A 21,613-nucleotide genomic window follows, 5' to 3' on the forward strand; every position below is an offset into this window, starting at 1 on the left:
TCCATTCACTGTATGATATCTTGTACTGTAAAGTCAAATTGGTGTACCTACAATGATATTTTTGCTGAGGAAACTCCTCTTCATGTGCTTCCTGATCAGTTTATATGGAACACTCACGCTTTACAGGCATGGAAAGATTTTGTTAGAAACCCAGATGCTGAATCACTTGTTAAGTCATTCACTCAAGACGTTCAAATTGACAATTTTTCAGATACTTCTGAAGAATTACGTAGTAATACAGTCGTAGATAACTTTTACGATCTTATTGAAAACATGGGCAATTCAGCGGGCTTAGTAAAAGGCAATAAGTGTTCTTCTGATAAATTACATAAATGTTGTAAACGCAAAGATGGTAAATGGTATGATAAGGAATGTAAACTATCATTTCGTCAACTGCAAAGTTTGGCTCGTAATATTAAGAAACAACCATCTAACATGTTTTTAATTCATAAGTTCCGTTATATGAAAAAGCAATACAAGAAATTGCTTAATATGAAAAAACAGAATTTCCGTGATAACATTTTTGATATGCTAGATACTATGCAGGAAAATAATCCTGAAGCATTTTGGAACTTATATGATGATTTATGTAGTAGTTCTCACACTGATTCTACTAATCCTATCAGTCCAAAAAAATGGTTAGATCATTTCTCAACACTGATGAACAGAAATATCGTACACAATGATAAAGATTTTGAGGCCACTTTAAACAGCCTCTGGGATCATTATGACTTCTCGGATAATGAATTAAATTTTAACATAACTCCAGATGAAGTCATTAAAGCAGGTCTGAAACTGAAGAACAACAAAGCACCAGGAGTTGATGGTATAAGAAACGAAATGTTAAAAGAAGGTATTCATATTCTCGCACCTGCTTTATGCATACTATTTAACACAATTTATACTAGCGGTAAATTTCCATCAAGATGGAGATTAAGTACACTGACCGTTCTTCATAAGAAAGGTGATAAAACAGATCCAGGAAACTATCGTGGTATAGCAGTGTCCAGTAATCTTTGCAAATTATTTTGCTTAGTTTTACATAATCGTCTTGTTTTATTTACAGATAAATACAAGACCATTCCAACTGAACAAATTGGTTTCAGAAAGGGTAGCCGTACGAGTGATCATATTCTCGTTCTTAAATCTCTTATCGACAAATACTTGAACTCAGTAAAGTCAAAACTTTTTGTTTGTTTTATTGACTTCTCAAAAGCCTTTGACACCGTATGGAGGAGCGCACTGTTATATAAACTGATGCAGGCTGGAATAGGTGGTCACTTGATCAATATTATCCGTGATATGTACTCTTTAGTTAGTTTTGCTGTAAAATATGATAGTAAGTTAACTGACACGTTTTATACAACAGTTGGAGTCAAACAGGGATGTATTCTTAGTCCAATGTTTTTTAATATTTTTACCAGTGACATCCCAACAATATTTGACCATTCATGTGATCCAGTATTGCTTGATAAGTATCGTCTATCTTGTATAATGTATGCTGACGATCTTGTCATTCTTTCTGAAAGTGCTCAAGGTCTCCAACAAGCACTTGATAATCTAAATAATTATTGTTTAAAATGGAAGCTTTCTGTAAATATTAACAAGTCTAATGTCATGATTTTTAATAAAAAAGGTCATCTCATTCGGAACTTCACATTTACTTATGGCAATACTGATCTTAAAATAACTAATGAATACTGCTACTTGGGTGTTATTTTCACACCATCAGGTTCATTTCAAAATGCTATGGTTAAGCTGAAAGATAAAGCTTTAAAAGCATATTTTAAAGTTCGTGAAAACCTTTATAGCAACTCTTATAAATGCAGCTCTACATTATTCCGTACTCTCATTCAACCAATCTTAAGTTACGGCAGTGAAATATGGGCGCCTTATTTATGTAAAAACATTAATGATACTAATTTTGTAAATATTTGTGATAAGCCTCCTGGCGAAAATGTACATATACAATTTTGTAAAACAGTACTGGGTGTTCATAAGAAAGCTACAAATAATGTTGTACGTGGCGAATTGGGAAGTTACCCCATTCTCATTTCTATGATTGCTTTAGCTATAAAATATTGGTGGAAACTTAATTTAAACTGCATGTTAGGTTCAACCTCTCTTGTAACAAAGGCTCTGATTGATAACAGGAAACTAAACACCTTTTCTTGGTCCACCGGTATTATGAATGTTTTGAAACTGATTGATAAATATGACATATGGAATAGACCTACCATGATTAATAAGGCTAATTTTAACACATTAATTGTAGATAATCTAAAAACTGTTTATAATAATTCATGGTTAAATGTTGTAAAAACCATCAGACTAAACTTCGAACATATTGTCAATTCAAACGTTCATTTTCATTAGAAAATTATGTTACATTATTAAAACGTAGGCATAGATCTACTTTTTGTAAACTAAGAATTAGTTGCCATAAATTAAGGATTTAAATGGATAGATATGTTTCACCTAAATTGCCTCCAGAACGGAGAATTTGTAAATATTGTAATCTCAATGAAATTGAGGACGAATTTCATTTCATTATGAAATGTTCCTTATATAACGATATCCGTAATAGATTTATGACGTTAATAGATGATATTTTTGTTACCAACAATTCAACTGAAAATGATAAATTTCTTCTTATCATGGGTGCCAATGATTTTGACACCACCAATGCAGTTGCTAATTTCATTTATACTGCATTTGAAAAACGGGATTTAAATAATAGGCCTATGCCTAGTTAATTTATATTATATTCTTTATAGTTGTAAACTGTAATCGTTCTTGTACTTTATTTGTATTATATATATCGTATCGTATTATTATATATGTTTTGACCATATCTTGTTGTAAGATGAATGTCAATAAAATCTGAATCTGAATCTGAATCTGAATCTATGCGAATATCAGGTGTAGAGGTTTTTTTGTTATCATCCTCATTATATGAAGTCAGTACATATTCGACACTAGTAAGGACACACATCTCATATATTTAGGATAGCCGTTAGGCTTGGTAATGCTATCTTGTGTGGTGCAAAGATTTGTTAAGTTGAATTAAGAAATATCAGTTATAGGACATATCTTGTGGAATTTAAAGCGATTTTATCCTTAGTTCATTTTTTTATCTCGGTTTGCTTTAAACATTGTTTCTCATAACCATATTTCTCTAAATGCATACTTTGCATGGAACTGTTGTCCTTGTAATTGTTGTGGTATTTGATGAACTATTATACAACCTATATCTAAATGTAGTGAAATGGTCTTAAATGCAGAACTTGAAGTGTTTATAGGGATGAATAGTAATGCTAGCAATATTGGCACTCAGCACCTTCTTTTCCCGTCCTGTTTTGTCTGATACACGATTGACATTACATCGATTATCGTGTCGAATATTGTTGCTAGAATTTTAATAGTTGTGGAATATTCTCTTTAACTGTGTGCTAAAGTATTTAAAGCAAACTCCAATTTAAACAACAAATGGACAATTATTGTATTTATTTTTTGATGAAATGTCAGCTTTGCCTTAAATTCCAAATTCCGCATTTAAATATTCGAACTAAAATTTGGAATCAGGAAGCAGCCAGCTAAATTATCACTCAGACTTTGTTTGAGGGTTGTTACAATAACCTCTTTAGTGTATTCCCTCGGCATTTCTGATTCGTATTATGTAATTATAGGAAGCACCATGTTGAGTATTTTCGCAAGAGCTTTGATTGTTGTGGAATACTAGTCTTTTACTTTGGGCTAAAGCAATTTTTGAAAGCAGACATCAGTTTTAACTTCAAATGGATAGCTACTGCATTTTTTGATGAATGTTATCGGCATGATGAAACCGGGTTGTCAGTAAAAATACTCATGCATTTTAGCTCAATTAATAAAGACAATCTGTAGAAATGCTAATCTGATGAAATTTATACCATCATTTTTTCGTTATGCAATTACAACCCAAATTTGGACATATCAACTCATAATTTACAATACTCCCAATTCCCAATCGTCTTTTCTTCCTACAGTCCATTGGCTTCTGCTAATGCAACGGTTGTGCTTAATGAACTACTCGCAAACTACGATCCAAGAATAAGACCAGAAAGTGAAGGCAAGTGTGTTTTCTTGGCATCCTCATTATATTAATATTACATTTCAATTTAATTATATATTTCATTGCAGGTTACAGCCCGTAACATAATAGATCTTGATTTAGATGCTCTAAACACAACGATAAATAATGCATTAATTTCACCGCAGCGTGAATTAATCCGCATTACGTTTTTTTTTCCACATTTGCGAGTTACCTTTATACAATTCCAAGAATACCTGCCAGCTTATAATTTATGTGACAGCAATGGTGACATTAGATACAAACAAGCGTAAAATACCCTTTGATTATCGGCGCATATTCATAAAATAAGATTCTTTGGACACGATCTTTTAGAATTTCTCAGAAGTCATCTCACATGCATGATTTACTTTAACTTGTTTTTGTGCCATGTATCAATTTGCTTAAGGCTTTAATCGACCTGCCGTGGTTTCATCAAATAGAGCCTGATATCTCTATGATTACAGCAACTTATGCCTTCAGGATACTCAATGGTTATTGAGAGATGTTGAACCACACATTATCTTGAATACAGAATTTCATGTTCTGCAGGTATGAAGACAATAGTCGGCTAGCCACACGTTACATGTTGAATATCAAATTTGTTTTCTTTACAGGTCCGCCGACAAATGTACGTATCGGTATGTACGTTGAGAGCTTGGGGCCAATCCGGGAATCAACATTGGTGAGTTGTAGTTGTGCCCTATAGCAGTGGTTTTGAAGTCTTTATATATATTACTGATTTAAAGACATCAAAATACATTGATTTATTTACCATGTTTACCGTTGTGGTTTGCTGTGTTAATCTATTTGATCATATAAGCTAAATATAATGTAAATATGGTAATTACTCTAATCTATGACTTAATGAAATTAGGGACCGATAAATATTTACACTGCATGGGGGAGTCGACAAATATTTTGGATGAAACACTTTGCGTTCGCCCCTCGCGTTCGCTTACAAATTTCTTTGATTAAGTTTCTGTATTTAAATTTCGTGCTTTCCCATTTTACCAAGTTGTTCACTTCACCTACGTGGTACGTTTTAGAGTATCCACAATACCAGAGGATGATTTAAGGAAGCCCCATCATGCACTGCAAACGTGTTATCACTAGAGTTTCAACTGCCACTTTACTTTTCAAATCCCATTGAATTCTGTGCAAAAGATGTTGTTTACGAATTGTGCGTGTGTCATTATTACTTGGTCGATTTCAGAACAAAAGTGATGTATGCATAAAGGATAATTCACACCCTCTGTAGGTAACATACAATGTGAAATCGACTAGCATTTTGAATGCGTTTTTATTGTAAATATATCAGTCCAAATTCAAATTTAACCATGCCCGTCAATGCAATGTGCGAGCAGTGGTGTCATGTTTACTCACACAGCTGTGCTAACCGCAAGTCAACACGGTGGCGTGGTGGGAAGTGCTTAAATCATCCTCTGCCACAATACTTAACGTTGTTTTGTATTTTTTAACATTATAGGATTTTTCAGTAACCATGTACTTCCGAATGAGATGGCAAGATCACAGACTAAGCTACCAGGATGACAATGTTACTGTACTAGTATTGAAAAACACAGACATGGAGAAACTTTGGGTACCAGATTTATATTTCTTATACGAGAAAAACAGTCATCATCATTTCGTGACTCAAGCCAATAAGTTGATGTGGGTATATCCGGACGGAAACGCCCTTGTCAGTTCAAGGTTTGTTGCTTTGTGCCATATACCGTTTCTAAGATCATTCCAGACAAAACACCTTTTCAAGATTTTTCTCTGTTCTTGCCGTGTATTTCACTATTCAATGATGTCTTCTATATTATACAACATTATATGTGACCGCCCACGGCGAATGAGCCGTAAATTCCTCCCCCGGTCAATTTTGTTTTATTTCGTGTTTAAAATATAAACATCATAAACTTAAAAATGGTATATCATTTGACTTCAAACGATATCCAGAAGCGGGGTTATGGTTTGTTAAACTTTGCTCCTTCAACAAAATTATAGCTTTTTTCGTTTCTACGTGTGTCTCTATTTCCACATTGCTGGCAATAAATATCAAACAGTCATAATTGGCGGTCATTTCAAATCATCCCCAAGTCAACGAGGTTTAAGAGGGTTCTCTCATTGTTAATTGTTGGTTATGCATACCTATACAAAATACAATGCCTGGTAACCCACCACTTGAAAAGGATTTAGCAAAAGCAAACAAAGACCAGAGCTATTAAAAGTTCTATAGCCATCTAAGGTAGAAGCTTATTATCCACTTCAATAATAGGATTATTGGTTGGTGTTGTGACTATCAAAATAAGACAGATGTCGCGCCAGCTTAAGTTACCGATGAATACGACCTTCGTACACATTTTACACCGTATCTCAGAATACAATTTAGGGAATTTACGGCTCGTTTGTGCTGCCGGGTCACATATTTGCAAATTGTCTATAGTTAATACAATTATTGAAGTAATAGTTTGTGACTGGAAACCAAGACGCTAGTAAAAATGCTTACAATTTTCTTAACTAACTAACAAGACTATCATCATTGTTATTATAATGGTTGTTAAGAAAAGGGAACTTCCCTTTGTCCTCTTAAAATGTGATAATCTGTTGCATAGGGAATATAAATTATATCTATGCACCTCTAACTCTTATAGCATGAAACACTTGGTCTTGTCAAAATGATTTGTCATAAAAAAACTTTGTGAGAAACAAATTTACTAGAGCTTGTCATGATTCCCGTATTACCCTGTGTTACCAAAAATTTAATGTAACATTTGAGCCCTTTTTTAATATTTTGAATATATGACCCGTATATATTTGTGTCGGTTTTCTTGTTTGGTCTTGATGGAGCAAGCTGTGACACAAAGTCAGGTTTAACATACACATGAATGCTTAAAAGCAATTAGTAGGGGAAAATGCAAAGAATAATGACAATTTGACGGGGAAATGTCAGGTTTAAAACGTCTATTTCTAAATAGACATGCATTGCAGGCTAGTTTTAATGGAAAAATCACAAAGGATGAATATAATATATAGATTTTAGAACAAGAAACAAAGCACACTCTCAAAAACTCAATTCAAAACTTTTTTTGTCAACCGTGAGTTAAGAATAATTAAGGGAATTATTATTTCAATTTCAACTCGGGTTTTTCACCTTTAGGTTATCTTTCCTCGACATTTTAATAAAATTGGTCTTGTTATAGTGTTGTTTTAAGCGACGTTCGAACACTTTTATCTCACTGTCATTTTGAGTCTCACTTAGAGCATACCCATATGTCATGTACCGGGTGTCCCAAAAAAAGGTTACATGTAGATTTTTGAAAACAATCTAAGTTAATGTTAACAAGTATAAATATCCTTTTCATGACATAATATATGTACCCTTTACTAGTACCCATGTGAATGTCAAGTTCACAACCTACGTACTTAGCCCGCATTCCAGGCATTCCTGAGCAAGCTCCTTACGTGACATAATGCAACACGAGGTCATTATACCAGCGTCACAGCCACCGTGTGTTTGGCGGGGCACTTGAGTAGGCCCAGCCATAGCATGGCAGATGCAGTATTTTATTCTGATAAACAAAGAAAAAGAAAAAAAACTTGTTCAGTTTTATTTCAAGAGTTCAGTCAGAAATGTGAAAACAAACAGCAGCGATTTCAAGTCAACAAAATCCAAGCAAGCCATAAATGCAAAACATTGTTATTCATTTCACTGACAACAGGAGATACAGCGTGCAGAACTGCTTTCGCCAAAAACGTGTTCGTCTGTAATGACCATCTTCCTTTATTTGTTACCACCAAGGGTCTAGAAGCTCTAAAACCGATTCATTTCCAGTGTACAATATTTAATTTTTCAATGTTTCTTTTGTGCAATAAGTTCAACAATGAAAAATAAGAAAAACATAAAAGTAATAAAGAAAAAAATCTGAAAACAAAAGTGTGATTGTGTTCAACTTTCGTTATGCGATATTTTGATGCTTGGCCACTCTTGACACCCATGTCATCTTGCGCTCATAAGTTAAGTTGCTTTTAAGATACAGAATTGAAACTTAGCAAACAGTTACAAGAAGAATGAATAAATAATATCTGAAAAAATTACATTGTTTTGTTGTACCATCACAAAATGCGGTTCGTTTTCTACATGTAACCTTTTTATGGGACACCTTGTATATTATAATATCATTCACTTATCGTAACCTAACCAAAACAATTATCACAAGTGTGATAAAATATTTCCTATATACCTTATGGACATGAACAGATATTTGCAAGTAATTCTGCTTAATTAACTGCAAAATTATTCTCGTTAAAATAAATGAGCTATACCAGAAATTATTGGCATCCCCATATATAGGCATTGGGGCTCAAAGAACAAAGTAAGCGGTTTAATGTACGTAAATTTTAGTTGAAGGCAAATCCTTTCTCGTAACTGGTTAGGTGTGATGCAACTAGATACAGTAAGCAAAAGAATTATGGTACCAGTTATGTTCACCCCCTGTTTATCATAAACAAAGACAGATATGTCATATTTGGAACCAGCAGCCAATAGCATGAATAGCTGCGTCTTTTAGATTGAATCTAAGACTTCATTCGTTGCAATCGTTCAAGAAATAAAGACACGACGATCCAAAAACCCACGGAAAATGCAAATTCAAAAATGGTAGTTTGCTCCATTATATTGCAAGCCATATTGCTTTGTACACAAAGCGTTCTCTAATATGCTTCCATTGATTAGCACGTTAAAACTAGCGTCGAACGTTATGTTAACTTTTGATCAACTTTTCTTTAATTCTCAACCAATTTCAATAAATAAGATCTTAAATCAGCTGAGCTACAGAGGACCGGTATTGTCTGCTTGTTTTAATTTTGATATATTTGTCTTTGTTGAGGATATACATGATATACAGGGGTGAAAGTATTGCTTATTTTGCTTACTGTACATAAGCAGAATAAACATGACATGTAAAAAGCAGGGCAAAAACTAACGTTGCTGACTAAAAATTAATTCAATTCCCAGTGTTAAAATGAAATAAAATGAAATATCTTCCTTACAGGGATGCCAATAATTACTACCGGTATATAATAAACACAATATATTTCAATTCCCGTCGATCATGCCACTGTTTTGTCAAATTACTAGAATAGCCTGCTACACCATTCACGTTTTCTATGTTAATGGTATTTCTTCACAGAATCAGCGTGACTGTAACATGTAATATGAATTTGAAGAACTTCCCTATGGACGCTCAGCGTTGTACGCTACAGATCATGAGTTGTAAGTTGATTGTCATTTGTAAGATTACTAATACAGGGTGCCCAAAGTTTCTTTACCATTCAAACCTTAATATCTCTGGTCAGAAAAACACTTCTTTCTATTCCACTCAGGCAAAAGTCTACGTTGTGGTTTATACAATGGGCATTAAACTTGTCCGGGGTTCGATGCCTTTGTGTGACTAAAGTCAGTGAGCTGCCTGGAGGTGGTGTTGCAACAAATCGGAAGTTTGACATATATAATATAATTTTTTTCTCATTATGTTTTCAGTGTTTTAAAAATTTTACATTTAAAACGATATTTAGCTTTGAAAGGCATAGAGAATTGACTTTTTAGATATACTGTATGATGTTGACCTAGTAATTGTGGTTAAAGAATTTGAATAATAACTATAACAAATAGTGGCAGAATATTAATAATTACTGGTTGTTTAACCTCATGGGTGTTGCAGAGATTTATTCTGTAGCTTTGAAAAAACACCACGTCCTGCCAACCTACAATTTTAATATCTTCCATCTTAATAATCCAATTATGTATTATATTTATGACTATACGATCAGGCTGTATATTAAAAGGCAAAATGTGCGAAAGGAGAATATACAGTTGAGGATTCATATGGATAGCGGATTATAGATCTTCAAATTTACACCACTCAGTAATACATACAGGGTGTCCCAAAAAAAAGAGGCCCCTCATTGCACCCTCTTTTTCTCCTATTTCTGAAAAGTTGATTAAATATATTTTGGTATGTAAAGAAACCTTTAATCGTTAGCTTAAATAAACCAAAATAATTATTTCAATCGGCTCACAACTTTTGAAGATATGGCCTTTTGAATAAAAGTACCCGTTTTTCACTCTGTCCACGGATAGCAAACGGATAGTGGTTAGGATGGCTCATGCTGTGGAGTGGCCTACACAATCACCAGACCTCACACCACTTGATTTTTTTCCTTTGTGGCAAAATTCCAAGATCCGGCGCACAAGGATGGTACGCAACGCAATTGATGCAATGAGGACCACTGGCTGAAACCTGTATTCGCCAAAGAGGCAGCCAGGTAGAGGGCACAGTAGCACAGTAAACTCACTTCAGAAGAACCAAAGACAAACCAAACAGCCTTTTAGGGCTTCCTTTTATCCTAAAAGGAGAAATGACTTATGTTGTAAAAAAGAAAGCAAGAAACAACAAAGTAAGAAAGTAAGAAACATTTAATTAAAACAAAAGGCATAAATAACCAAGAAAAAATTAGTATTTGCAAGTAAAGCAAAAGAAGTCCCATTCGGCATCCATTTTACCCACAAATTAATGACACTATTAAAAAAATCCATTGCCCATAAACCCACCGGTAAATCCCATTCCATAATAAAGTTATTTTATAAAGTTATTATTGAGGAATGTTTGATATTCATACATTGTATGTGTACTCCTTTTTAATCTTTGAAGTAGCCAAACCTTCTCCATGGACAGAGTGAAAAACGGGTACATTTCTTTAAAAGAGCATATCTTCAAAAGTTGTGAGCCGATTGATATAATTGTTCTGGTTTATTAAAGCTAACGACTCAAGGTTTTATTACATACCAAAATATATTTGATCAACTTTTCAAAAATAGGAGAAAAAGAGGGCGCAATGAGGGGCCTCTTTTTTTTGGGACACCCTGTATATTTGTATTCGACCTAATAAGCGCCTGGGTGCTTAAGTAATTCACGGAAAGAGACGTTATTGCAAGAACAAAAGAAATAATAGAATGTAACGACTATTCCAGGCTGTATCAGAATGACTGCTTCCCATGCAGTTTCTAGTATCAATGCAACTTGAATATCAAATATCATTTTTATGAAAAATTTACAGTGTGCAACTGTAAAGCTATATACTTTTGCTGTTATTAATTAACATTAAAGTGCTAACTAAAGGGCATTAATAAGGTAAAATACGATACATAAGCAGTCGTTATTGGATAAGTAAGGATCTACTATTTTGCTTTCATGATTTATAATTTGATACGCCTATAAATTAGTTGAATTACAGCAACAGGATCTGTAGAGGTAACTCTATTATTGCCAGAGAGCACGTTGTTTTTTGAAGAAAAGTGAATAATAATTTTGTTTTTGTTTTGTTTTCTTTAAAATTTTCAGATGCATATTCAATTAAGGATCTTATTCTCACTATTCAAGATGTGGACCTTGATGTTCCAGACAATCTAACAGTTTCAAAATTTGACATCGTTAAAATTGACAGTGGCAACATGAATTTAGCTTACGCTATTGGTAAGTAAAGCAAGTAAACGTTGGAAGAATGCAGCTTCCCGATGTAAATTACTAGAAGAAATGGTATCATACATGTAATTTGATACAATTATTTTGATGTATCCTTCATCATTCATGCATATTAAATTTGCTTTCTGTACGAGCTCATTAATAGAAATACACTGGATAGCTTATTTAAAACATAGACACAATCAACACAAGCAGTACACCATTTTAAATTTATAAAGTCACCCACTTCAGGCAATGTTGTAATTGCTTGTCTTTCACGTTTTCATCATTGATGTATACTGGAACTGGTATTATTGAATCTTACCTCAATATATAAGGTATCTAATTCAAAATTCAAAGAGGGTACTAAATGTTTTAAGTTTCACATACTGCAGTTACTGTCCGTTTTCCTATACACAATACACAGTGCTCTTTCCCATTGACGCGTGACCTTTACAAATAGCCCTACGTTAACAGTATGGGGATATGACTAGTTAACGTCGCTGTGTGAAAAATAACCGGCCAATATTAAAAGTACTCTTCTAAAGTTCTAGAAAATATAGTTTTTAACATGTCCTAAATTTTAGCTAATTTAGATGTTTGGAAATATTCGTACTTTGGTGTTTTAGTTAATGTTATAGGTAATAGTACATTGCCTAGTTAACGTCGCTGTGTGAAAAATAACCGGCCAATATTAAAAGTACTTTTCTAAAATTCTAGACAATATAGTTTTGTAACATGTCCTAAATTTGTAGCTAATTTAGGTGTTTGGAGAGGGTCGTACTTTTGTGTTTTAGGAAGGACATGTAAACGACAGATAACACCAAAAATATGAAGAAATTATTTCCAAACCGTGTTAAGTCAAAAAATCATTATGTTGCTCATTTTCAAGAATGCTGGTTTACAAAAAGCACGCCATTGTCTGATTTCGTGAACAAAGCCACACATAACATTGTTTCCTTTCGTTTCCTTTATAATCGGTTACCCAACTGAAGCTATGAATACCAGCTTTATTGCGATATCGCACATGAAAACAGTCACTTGTGCACAACCAGAGAAGATCCGATTTAATCAGTTGAGCTGTTTCAATGAGTGTTATCTTGGTTTAATAGCTTTTAATGGGGTTAAGTCCTGCAAAGGTCGAGATGAATTCTACTGTAGACATGACTGCATCATGAATGAAAAAGCAACACACAGATATGTAACTGGAGGATGAGTATTTTCATCTAGCATCAGGCGTGGATAAAATTTATCCTTTTTCTACATGTTATAAGACACGTTACAAGGTTATCAAAAGATAAAACAAAAGTACGTGAGACGTAATTGGCTCGGAAAAGTATTGAATTTCTATTCCAACTCCAGACAAATTATTTATCAAATTCAAGTGTTATCTTTAGATAGATACAATAAGGAAATGATGCGTACTCCCCCGACTAAAATAATATTCGCAAAAGGTCACACCTGCTTCGTATTTTTTCCATAACAATAAAATCACCGTTTGTTAATGTCAAAATACAAAATTTTGTTGTATTACGTTAGTCTTTCATGAATTGTTCAAGGCAATTCGTGTATGCAATATAAGTCTGCGATTCAAGTTTAGTTTAGTATTGAAACGACCTAACGTTCAATGTCCAAAAAAATAAAATACAGCAAAATAAATAAGACTAGGATAAATGTTTTACAAACTGATATTCAAGGGAACATTAGAAGGGAATAAAATTAACCCACATACCTAGTACAATTTCTTTGATCTCTCAATGCCACTTAATACGTGTATAGCTATGAGAGCTTAAAGAAGTGCCCTATACACAGTGCAGCCGATTCTGATCTGCCAACAAATAGATAGGTCATTGAAAGGATAAGTGGTAAAGCAGCAATGGTAATCACTAATTTTTATAATAAATTTATATTTGCTTCTCATAATTCCTGAATAAGCACTATTCTGGAAGGATGTTAAATTCTCTATAGTGCGGCATTTCCCCCAATACGAGTGGAGCAGTAGAATAACCCTTGAATTTAAGTGCAATCCACTTTAGTACATCCGGGACAATTTAGGAAACCAGGACGTAGTTACTTAAGATCATCATCTTATCTTATCACAAGATGTAGATAACCATGATAGGATAACTACACACGTCAAAGAATCACATTGTTCCAAGCTGGTTAACGAGGTAGAAAACTCATTATGTTATAGAATGAACGATTTCTGTATTAATATGCAAAAAATGATGATAGCATAATTGATAACGCATTTATGTTAATGCATGTCAAATGGGATATCACAGCATGTAAAATGTTTGCATGCATGTATAGGCGCACGCTTTATGTGTTGTTTGATGCCCATTGCCAATCTGATCAAGTGCAAGTAGGTATTGCTTAATTTTCACAAATGGGATGTCAAATACGATATCTTCCATAACAAAATGTGTATTTTGGATTTTTGTTAGACTTACAAACAATGGCGGTGTTGGAAATATGCAGTTACCTTTTGTGCTAGTTGTATATACATGTGCAACACATAATCAACATATTTCATTGCTTACATCAGATGTTTTGAAATTTGAGTATTTTGAAGGTGCTATTTTCAATCAATTTGCATTTATTAGACCTAAATAAACATAATGAAAAATACTGTACTGTACAGTTCCTATAAACATATAAATTAATATCCATACCGATTGTGTCCGTTGATTTGAAGCTAATTTGATTTAACTGAAAGAGCGGTATCAAATTATACATAAAAGCGTGGATCCGCGTGAGCACCATATTCTATACAATCAATAAAATATAAACCTTAGGATTTAATCAAAAGTATCGATAACCGAAATGATACACTTTAGTTCAAACTCCCTTAAACCAACCTTAAATTGCCATCTTATCCTCGCCTTGTTTTTTTTCTTTGTTGCATAAAGGGGACTATTCCGTCGCATTTGTCAGGTTTTATTTTCAACGTCAGATGCAGAGTTATATGCTTGTGGCTTACGTTCCCAGTCTTCTGTTAGTCGTCCTAGCTTGGGTTTCATTCTGGATCGACGCCCAAGCCGCCCCTGCTAGAGTTACCCTTGGGGTGACAACGGTTTTAACAGCTACAACATTAACAGCCACTACGCAGGAATCACTCCCCACTGAAACGCATGCTAAGGTAGGTTGGTTGATGGGATATTGACTATAAAGGTACAGCTATCAAGGGAGCTATATTCAAAACATTCTTTGCGACATCCCGCTTAATTTAGGCACACTTTAGCAAGTACGTTACTGAGAATGAGTAGCCTTTATTGCATGTAACATTGTATTTTCAAGTGTATTCTCTAATAACATCGTGATGTAGCTTACGTAATACATAAGAAATACAGTAGCGAATGCTCAGCTTCTGAGCAAAAATAATGATTACACTAAAGCAGTGCAGTATCCTAAAGAAGAAAATTATGCTGTTGAGGTCGTCTTTGAAAAATAAGTCAGTTCTGTCAAAAGTAGGTGGAACAGAGTAGATGTAATGGGGCACTATTTGCTTGGGAGTAAGATTTAAAAAAAAACATTTTCCCCACCCAATTCTGTATACATAAATTTAAAAAATAAAGATAATTGACGGTTTTATATGTAATTTCTTTATGGTAGAAGATGGAAGATTATTTTGGCATAACTAAGTTAGCTAAATCTGCCATGCAAGGGAAATTGTTTACTTCAAGTTTTGCAATTATCAAATTATTAATTTTTCTGCTGTAAATTGCTTGCAGAAAAAGATTATTTTCGCATAATTATGTTGCCTCTAGCATGCAAAGGAACTTATTTAGCAGAAAATGTGTTCCAAAATTAACAGTTTTACGATTATTAATCATTAGTCTAACTATTCAAATACAATCTGTCTGCTGTAAATTGCTTCCAGAAATGAAATATATGTCAATTCACCTACATAATAAAATAATAAACATCTACCAAAAAGTAATTACCCCCTTTATAATGAGATAATAACTCAAAATCTAAGCATCACAATTTAAAACTGAAATAGCAAAAGGGAAGTTTGCAGTTTTGTTTTGCAACTTTTGATACCTCAATTGTCTTAATAGCTCAAAATTTGTTGCCATGGTGATCATTTGAATGAAAAACATCCCTATTCAAAAGTTGCACCTAAACCCATTGAAAATGTTGGTTTTGTTGCTCGAGTGCCCGGGCTCGAGTGTCTGGTCGTCACTAGTCACCGCGGGTCATCCTTGACAGTCATGTAGAGAATGTAATGGTACACTGACTTGCCATGAGTAGCTTTATAGTGCAACTTTCGAAAAGGCATCTTTTCCCTTCAAGGAGTCACCATGGCTACAAACTTTGAGCTATCCAGACAAATGCGGTAACAAAATTTGCAGAATCAACCTGGGTTTGTTTTTGCTATTTCGGTTTTTAAATTGGATGCATAGATTTTGAATTTTATCTCGTAATAAAGGGGGTAAATACATTTTGGTAGGCGTTTGTATTGATAATGTTGCTTTTTGCGCAACAGTTGGTGCTATATTAAGTTTACCTAATAAACGGTAATTGGTGTCACATTACATTACAGGCAATAGATGTATGGTTGGTAGCTTGCTTGATCTTTGTGTTTCTGGCGTTATTGGAGTACGCAATAGCAAATTATCTTATCGTTCTTCAACAGGTTGCTATAGTGAGTATTAATTACGTACAAGAATGAGCTATTCATTGTTCTTCGATTATGTTTAGGCACTATTCTCCCATGATGCCTGCAGCAGGGTATACAGACAATTAGACGTTACCCTATCGTCAGGCGCTGGTCAAGGTTTTTGAAGGGGGTACTCAAAAACATCGTTGTGGCCATTATGGGGGAATGTTTGCCATCGCCCATTTCCACCGGACTCTCTCCTGTTTCTCTTTTCCTTTCTGGATCGGCCTCTGCTGATTGCAACTGACTGCGAGGTCTTTGTTACCCACTGCGTATATCCCGCTATTAAGGAGAGAAGGGAAAGACCGTACATATTGAAATGTGGAAGTGAATACCCTATCATTTATTACGCTTACTGTGTATGTGTATGTACAATTTGTTAATAGACCTGCATTGGAAACCTAAAAGGAATTCCGAAGTGCTTACTTTTAGCTGTCCTTTAATTTATTATTTTTTGTAATATAAATCCCGTTCAAAACCTAATTACCTCCCAAAATAGATACACATTATTACTTTAATAACGTTATTCAAAATTCTATGCACAGGTCTTAGTTATAAGCGATAGTTTAGATGGCCACGTTATCACCACTGGCAACCTGAGAACCTGTCTGTTATTTAGAGTGTCGCTTTCAAGCTGTTGAGAAAAACAGGAGTTCTATTTCCCTGCTGGTTTTAATGATGTGGACAAAAATATTAAACAGGCTTATAATTGCAACAAATTAAAGGACCGTACTATTATAACTGTGAAAACAACCTCACTTTAAAATGTGTACAAACATGTGCCTCTCTCCAGCCAACACCTAAAACTGCTAAATCAAAACATGCGGCATTTCACCCTGAATAGGAGCTTGAGGAGTAATTGCAAATAGTTTGTGAAAGGTTGTGTGTGGTTGCATAATGTTAAAGGCGGCACGTAGATAATACTTATAAACCTAGAGAAAATACAGCAAAAGAAGGACACATGGCATCAATTGGACATTGTAAGAAAAGTCTAATTTAGCTTGATTGACATCTTGAATACAATCACCACATTTGATTTCGATCTTTCATAAAGTTTTTATTAAACGAATTCATACATTCAATTTAAGTTTTATTATATTAATTGGTTATGTCCTTGAAAAAAAAAATAGTTACTTATTTTCGTCATATTACCTGCGAAAAATATACTATTGACTCTATTATTAGTTGACATTTTATATATACACTCCTCAAATAAATTAAAGGATCAGATGAATATAACAGCATTTTTGAAAACAGGATAAATGATGATAATAATTATTATTGATAATTGTGCTTGATATTTCATTACCTCACTTGTTCCCTAAGCTGCAGACAAAATTCGAGTCATGCTTTCTAGCGATTCAAAATAGCTTTGCAGTGTTAACACAAAATAAATCCTCGTCGACATTTAAAGCTCTTTTATCCACCAGTTTGATGAAATATCAATTCTGAATGTATACTCAAATAATTGATGATCTGCATTTTATCTGCCCATTTTGAATCATTCAATGATCATCTATTTCAAATTTCCAGATAAAGGAAGCTGCATCAAAATCAACTAGAAACTTGTCAGTGAAAAGTAAACAAAAGGTAAGCGCTTTGACTTAATTTAATAAATGTACTAATTTTTATATATATTTATTTTTTAACTGAATAGATTCATCAGGTTTGTAATTCAAAATTCGAAATATCACGTGATACCGATGTAACCAATCGACACGCTTGCATGGTACCAAATTTCCAACACGAGTTCACGTCTACTTGAACGTGTCGCGTCTCCTGGAGATAATTAATTTTACACGACCTCTTTAACTTAAAACCGCTCACTTAGCTCGATATACACTCCTCAAAAGAATTAAAGGATCAGATGCATATATCAGCATTTTTGAAAACATAGGATATGATGATAATATTATTGATAATTGTGCTTAAGTGAATTTACGCGAGCGTGAGTTGGAACTTTATAGATGCGCGCAGTAACAAAAGCCGAATAATTTCCACCTTATATAAAGATCAGATGCATATATCAGCATTTTTGGAAACATAGGATATGATGATAATATTATTGATAATTGTGCTTAAGTGAATTTACGCGAGCGTGAGTTGGAACTTTATAGATGCGCGCAGTAACAAAAGCCGAATAATTTCCACCTTATATAAACCGAACAAACTTTAGTAATGGCTGTATTCAACTTTCTTTTTACTTCTCTTTAGGAGGACGGTCGTGTGATGAACAAACCAGTCACTTTTGCGGATTTACAAACCGTGTTCTGGATTAAAAGTAACGACGTGACACGGCCACCGATACGAGAGCTATCGTCAGATAATCCTAATGTCGAGTGGAGTGCAGACTCTTTAGATAGATTATCAAGGGTTATATTTCCATTGGCTTTCGTTGCTTTTAATATAGTGTACTGGCCTATATATGCAATTTTATGATGAATGAACAACATGTACGCTTCTACTCTTTTCTTGTACGCTTTGAAGAATACTTTCGGACTAGACAACTCCTATACGGTCGTACATGAAGCCCGGACACGAAATCCAACGAACATTGTCTGTATTTGGCCCTCTATTGGTGACACCGCAATTGCTTTAGCGGGAAATTGAATTGCAGAAATCAAGTATGGATCTTTGAAATCATGATAATGCTGTTATTATATAACTGAGTGTGAGCCCTGGACTGTGGGACATCGCAAAAAAAAAAAAAAGATTCGTGATAAGTAACATTTTATTTGGTTTTTCAGATGGCAGGACACGCGACACGTAATGTACGAGACTGACGAAACTAAAAGGCTGACATCCCGTTCAAAATAGACTGTTAGTACAAATTGAAAAATTACATATTTACAGTTGGGTACTTTGTGACACACCGGTTTTAGAATAACTTATTTTGCTATGACACCACATAATACATTACATGTGCAAGTTATGTGAGGAAATGCTGATTAGTTCGACAGGTCTTTTGGCAACTTTGTGCAATACACCAGACAAAAATGCATGTCATTAACCATTATATCGTCTGCTTTTTTTAAAAAACTTTAAACGTTTAAAAACTTTTGAAATAATTTAGAATGGTACAATTTGTGTTGCTAATATCGAGAACTCATTTATTTGGATCACATTGATCATGATTTGGAGCACATTGATCATGACCTACGGAGCTCAAACATGGTCACTTACTAAGAGGATGGAGCAGAAATTGAAAACTGCACAGCATAGCATGGAAAGATGCATGCTGGGCTTCACCAAAAGGGATAGGAAAACAGTGGCATGGATCAGGAGCCAAACAGAAGTTACAGACATAATCCACACAATAAAGATGAAGAAGTGGCATTGGGCTGGCCATCTTGCAAGATCAACAGATAATAGATGGACAAAGAATGTCACAGAATGGAGGCCTTGGCTGGGCTTAAGACACCAAGGCAGACAGAAAGGTAGATGGAGGGATGAGATATCCAGTTTCATAGGGATCAGGTGGATGGCAAAAGCAAATGACAGGAAACTTTGGTGCCAACTTGGGGAGGCTTTCGCCCTGCAGTGGGCTGAATACGGCTGATGATGATGATGATGATGATGATGATCATAACCCGGATCATAATTCATATAGATGATTTCCTAAATTAATGATGTTCATGCTGTCAAATGTAATAAAAGATGAAAAAATTTAGTATCCCTACTTATAATTTTTCGCATTCACATTATTACATGTAACATCATATGTTAGTTTGGTACAAAAGTTGGATAGTTCGAAAACTTAAATGTGCAGATATTTAAAAGCTCATTCCACCAGTACTGCTGCTTTGGAGAACCAGCACTGGCATATCCTAGATTGAGCACACTATGTTGCAAATTGATTGCAAAGGTTGAGACGTCTTTCTGAAAGGGGCAAAATGCTACGATCAACCAACGTTTTACTGTTATACAGTACTCAGCACCAAGTTTGACCAGTGAACAATATATGTGTGTTCTGCTCTAGTGTGCAACAGTAATCATTGTTTTACATATGGTATTGAAAGCAGACATGACGGTTGCTGGGAAATATTGTTGCATAAAGTCTCTTTTAAATATACATGTATTTAAGAAACCTCGTATGTGCGTACATATATTATCATCACTTCAATGTTTGATAGACGACACCATAAACTACCTCAAGTAAAATCGAGGATTAAATTTATTGAACAGAGGACATTTTATATCGTTATTAATATGAAAATAAAGCATACAGCTTCTAAACAAAAGCAACTTCTTGTCTTTATTTGTACAAAACATATGTGTGGTTCTTTGTAAATGTATGGAAACGATAAAGTTAATTGCAACAATAGCATTCAAACATACAAAGGTATGAAAACTGAACAAGAACAAAATCAACATACACAGTAACAACAGCAATAACAATAACAACATTAACCTCAACATCATCACCAAAATATATCACTCTATTACCATGCAGAGAACAGTAATTTCGTGTTGAGCGCCCCCTGTTGTTTACTTTTAAAGCGTTCATCATTGAGCACACATACAAATGATGAGTTACATGCTCTATACGTCGACCCTAATAAGGTCTTCAACAGACAGATAATCGAATTGTTGTACTCAAAGCTCCAAACATTCAAATGATTTTCTGTCAAAAGTCTCGCAATAAGGACACATGCATCTCTGCTAATCGGCTGATTGGGAAACAATGGCGGGAATTTGTGCCAAGATACTGCTGTGGATATTTGTTGGTTGCGTTAATCACAGTGTTATTCTGATGATGTTTTTTTCTTATATATCAAGGTATGTACGCAGTGATTATAGTTTAGTATAACCATTGAATTAATCCTTATTGTTAACCAGGTATCGTTTTAATTGCCAATTGTATCGAGGCATACAGGCATTTTAAGTATTGATTTTGCTACCTGTAGTAATAACGTTTATAAATCATGTTTTATGTTTCTTGATGAAAGGCTCAAATTATAGCGTACGACGATTAAGGTTTTTTTTACTTCTGGTTCTGATGCCTTTGTCTACATTATCGTCAAATTCTTACTCCAAAAAGCTCAATGGATTTATTTATGTTTTCATCATTAGTTTGTAACAACTACTACTTTTTCATTTTAAATGACACAATTGCCAGATTAGTATTGTTACACCGAATTATATAAACAATGCATTAATACATAATTGGATACTTCTGTGGAGATTTTTCCTTTATACGTTGGTACAGATGGTACACTAATTCACTAAACGCCATCAGCAGTACTCACTTGGAAATTAGGGTCTCACCTTTATGTGACGAAAATTTTATATCAATAACCCTAACCCTTA

The 21,613-nt window shown here is 34.2% G+C and overlaps 2 protein-coding genes across 2 annotated transcripts in view; both read left to right on the forward strand.

The window, feature by feature from the left end:
• Positions 1-20,495, forward strand: part of LOC140142755 (glycine receptor subunit alpha-2-like) — a 41,789-nt gene extending 21,294 nt beyond the window's left edge. The window contains exons 2-10 of the mRNA XM_072164746.1: positions 4,026-4,108; positions 4,726-4,793; positions 5,598-5,821; positions 9,307-9,389; positions 11,518-11,649; positions 14,550-14,779; positions 16,187-16,288; positions 17,837-17,893; positions 18,518-20,495. Of these exons, the coding sequence (XP_072020847.1) occupies positions 4,026-4,108; positions 4,726-4,793; positions 5,598-5,821; positions 9,307-9,389; positions 11,518-11,649; positions 14,550-14,779; positions 16,187-16,288; positions 17,837-17,893; positions 18,518-18,742 (1,204 nt within the window). The 3' untranslated portion in view covers positions 18,743-20,495. The remainder of the gene's footprint in view (positions 1-4,025; positions 4,109-4,725; positions 4,794-5,597; positions 5,822-9,306; positions 9,390-11,517; positions 11,650-14,549; positions 14,780-16,186; positions 16,289-17,836; positions 17,894-18,517) is intronic.
• A 336-nt stretch (positions 20,496-20,831) lies between these two features.
• Positions 20,832-21,613, forward strand: part of LOC140142756 (glycine receptor subunit alpha-2-like) — a 38,066-nt gene continuing 37,284 nt past the window's right edge. Inside the window, exon 1 of the mRNA XM_072164747.1 lies at positions 20,832-21,082. Within this exon, the coding sequence (XP_072020848.1) occupies positions 20,988-21,082 (95 nt within the window). The 5' untranslated portion in view covers positions 20,832-20,987. The remainder of the gene's footprint in view (positions 21,083-21,613) is intronic.

Source organism: Amphiura filiformis, chromosome 20 (genome assembly GCF_039555335.1).
Source record: "Amphiura filiformis chromosome 20, Afil_fr2py, whole genome shotgun sequence".
NCBI classification, from domain to species: Eukaryota; Metazoa; Echinodermata; class Ophiuroidea; order Amphilepidida; family Amphiuridae; genus Amphiura; species Amphiura filiformis.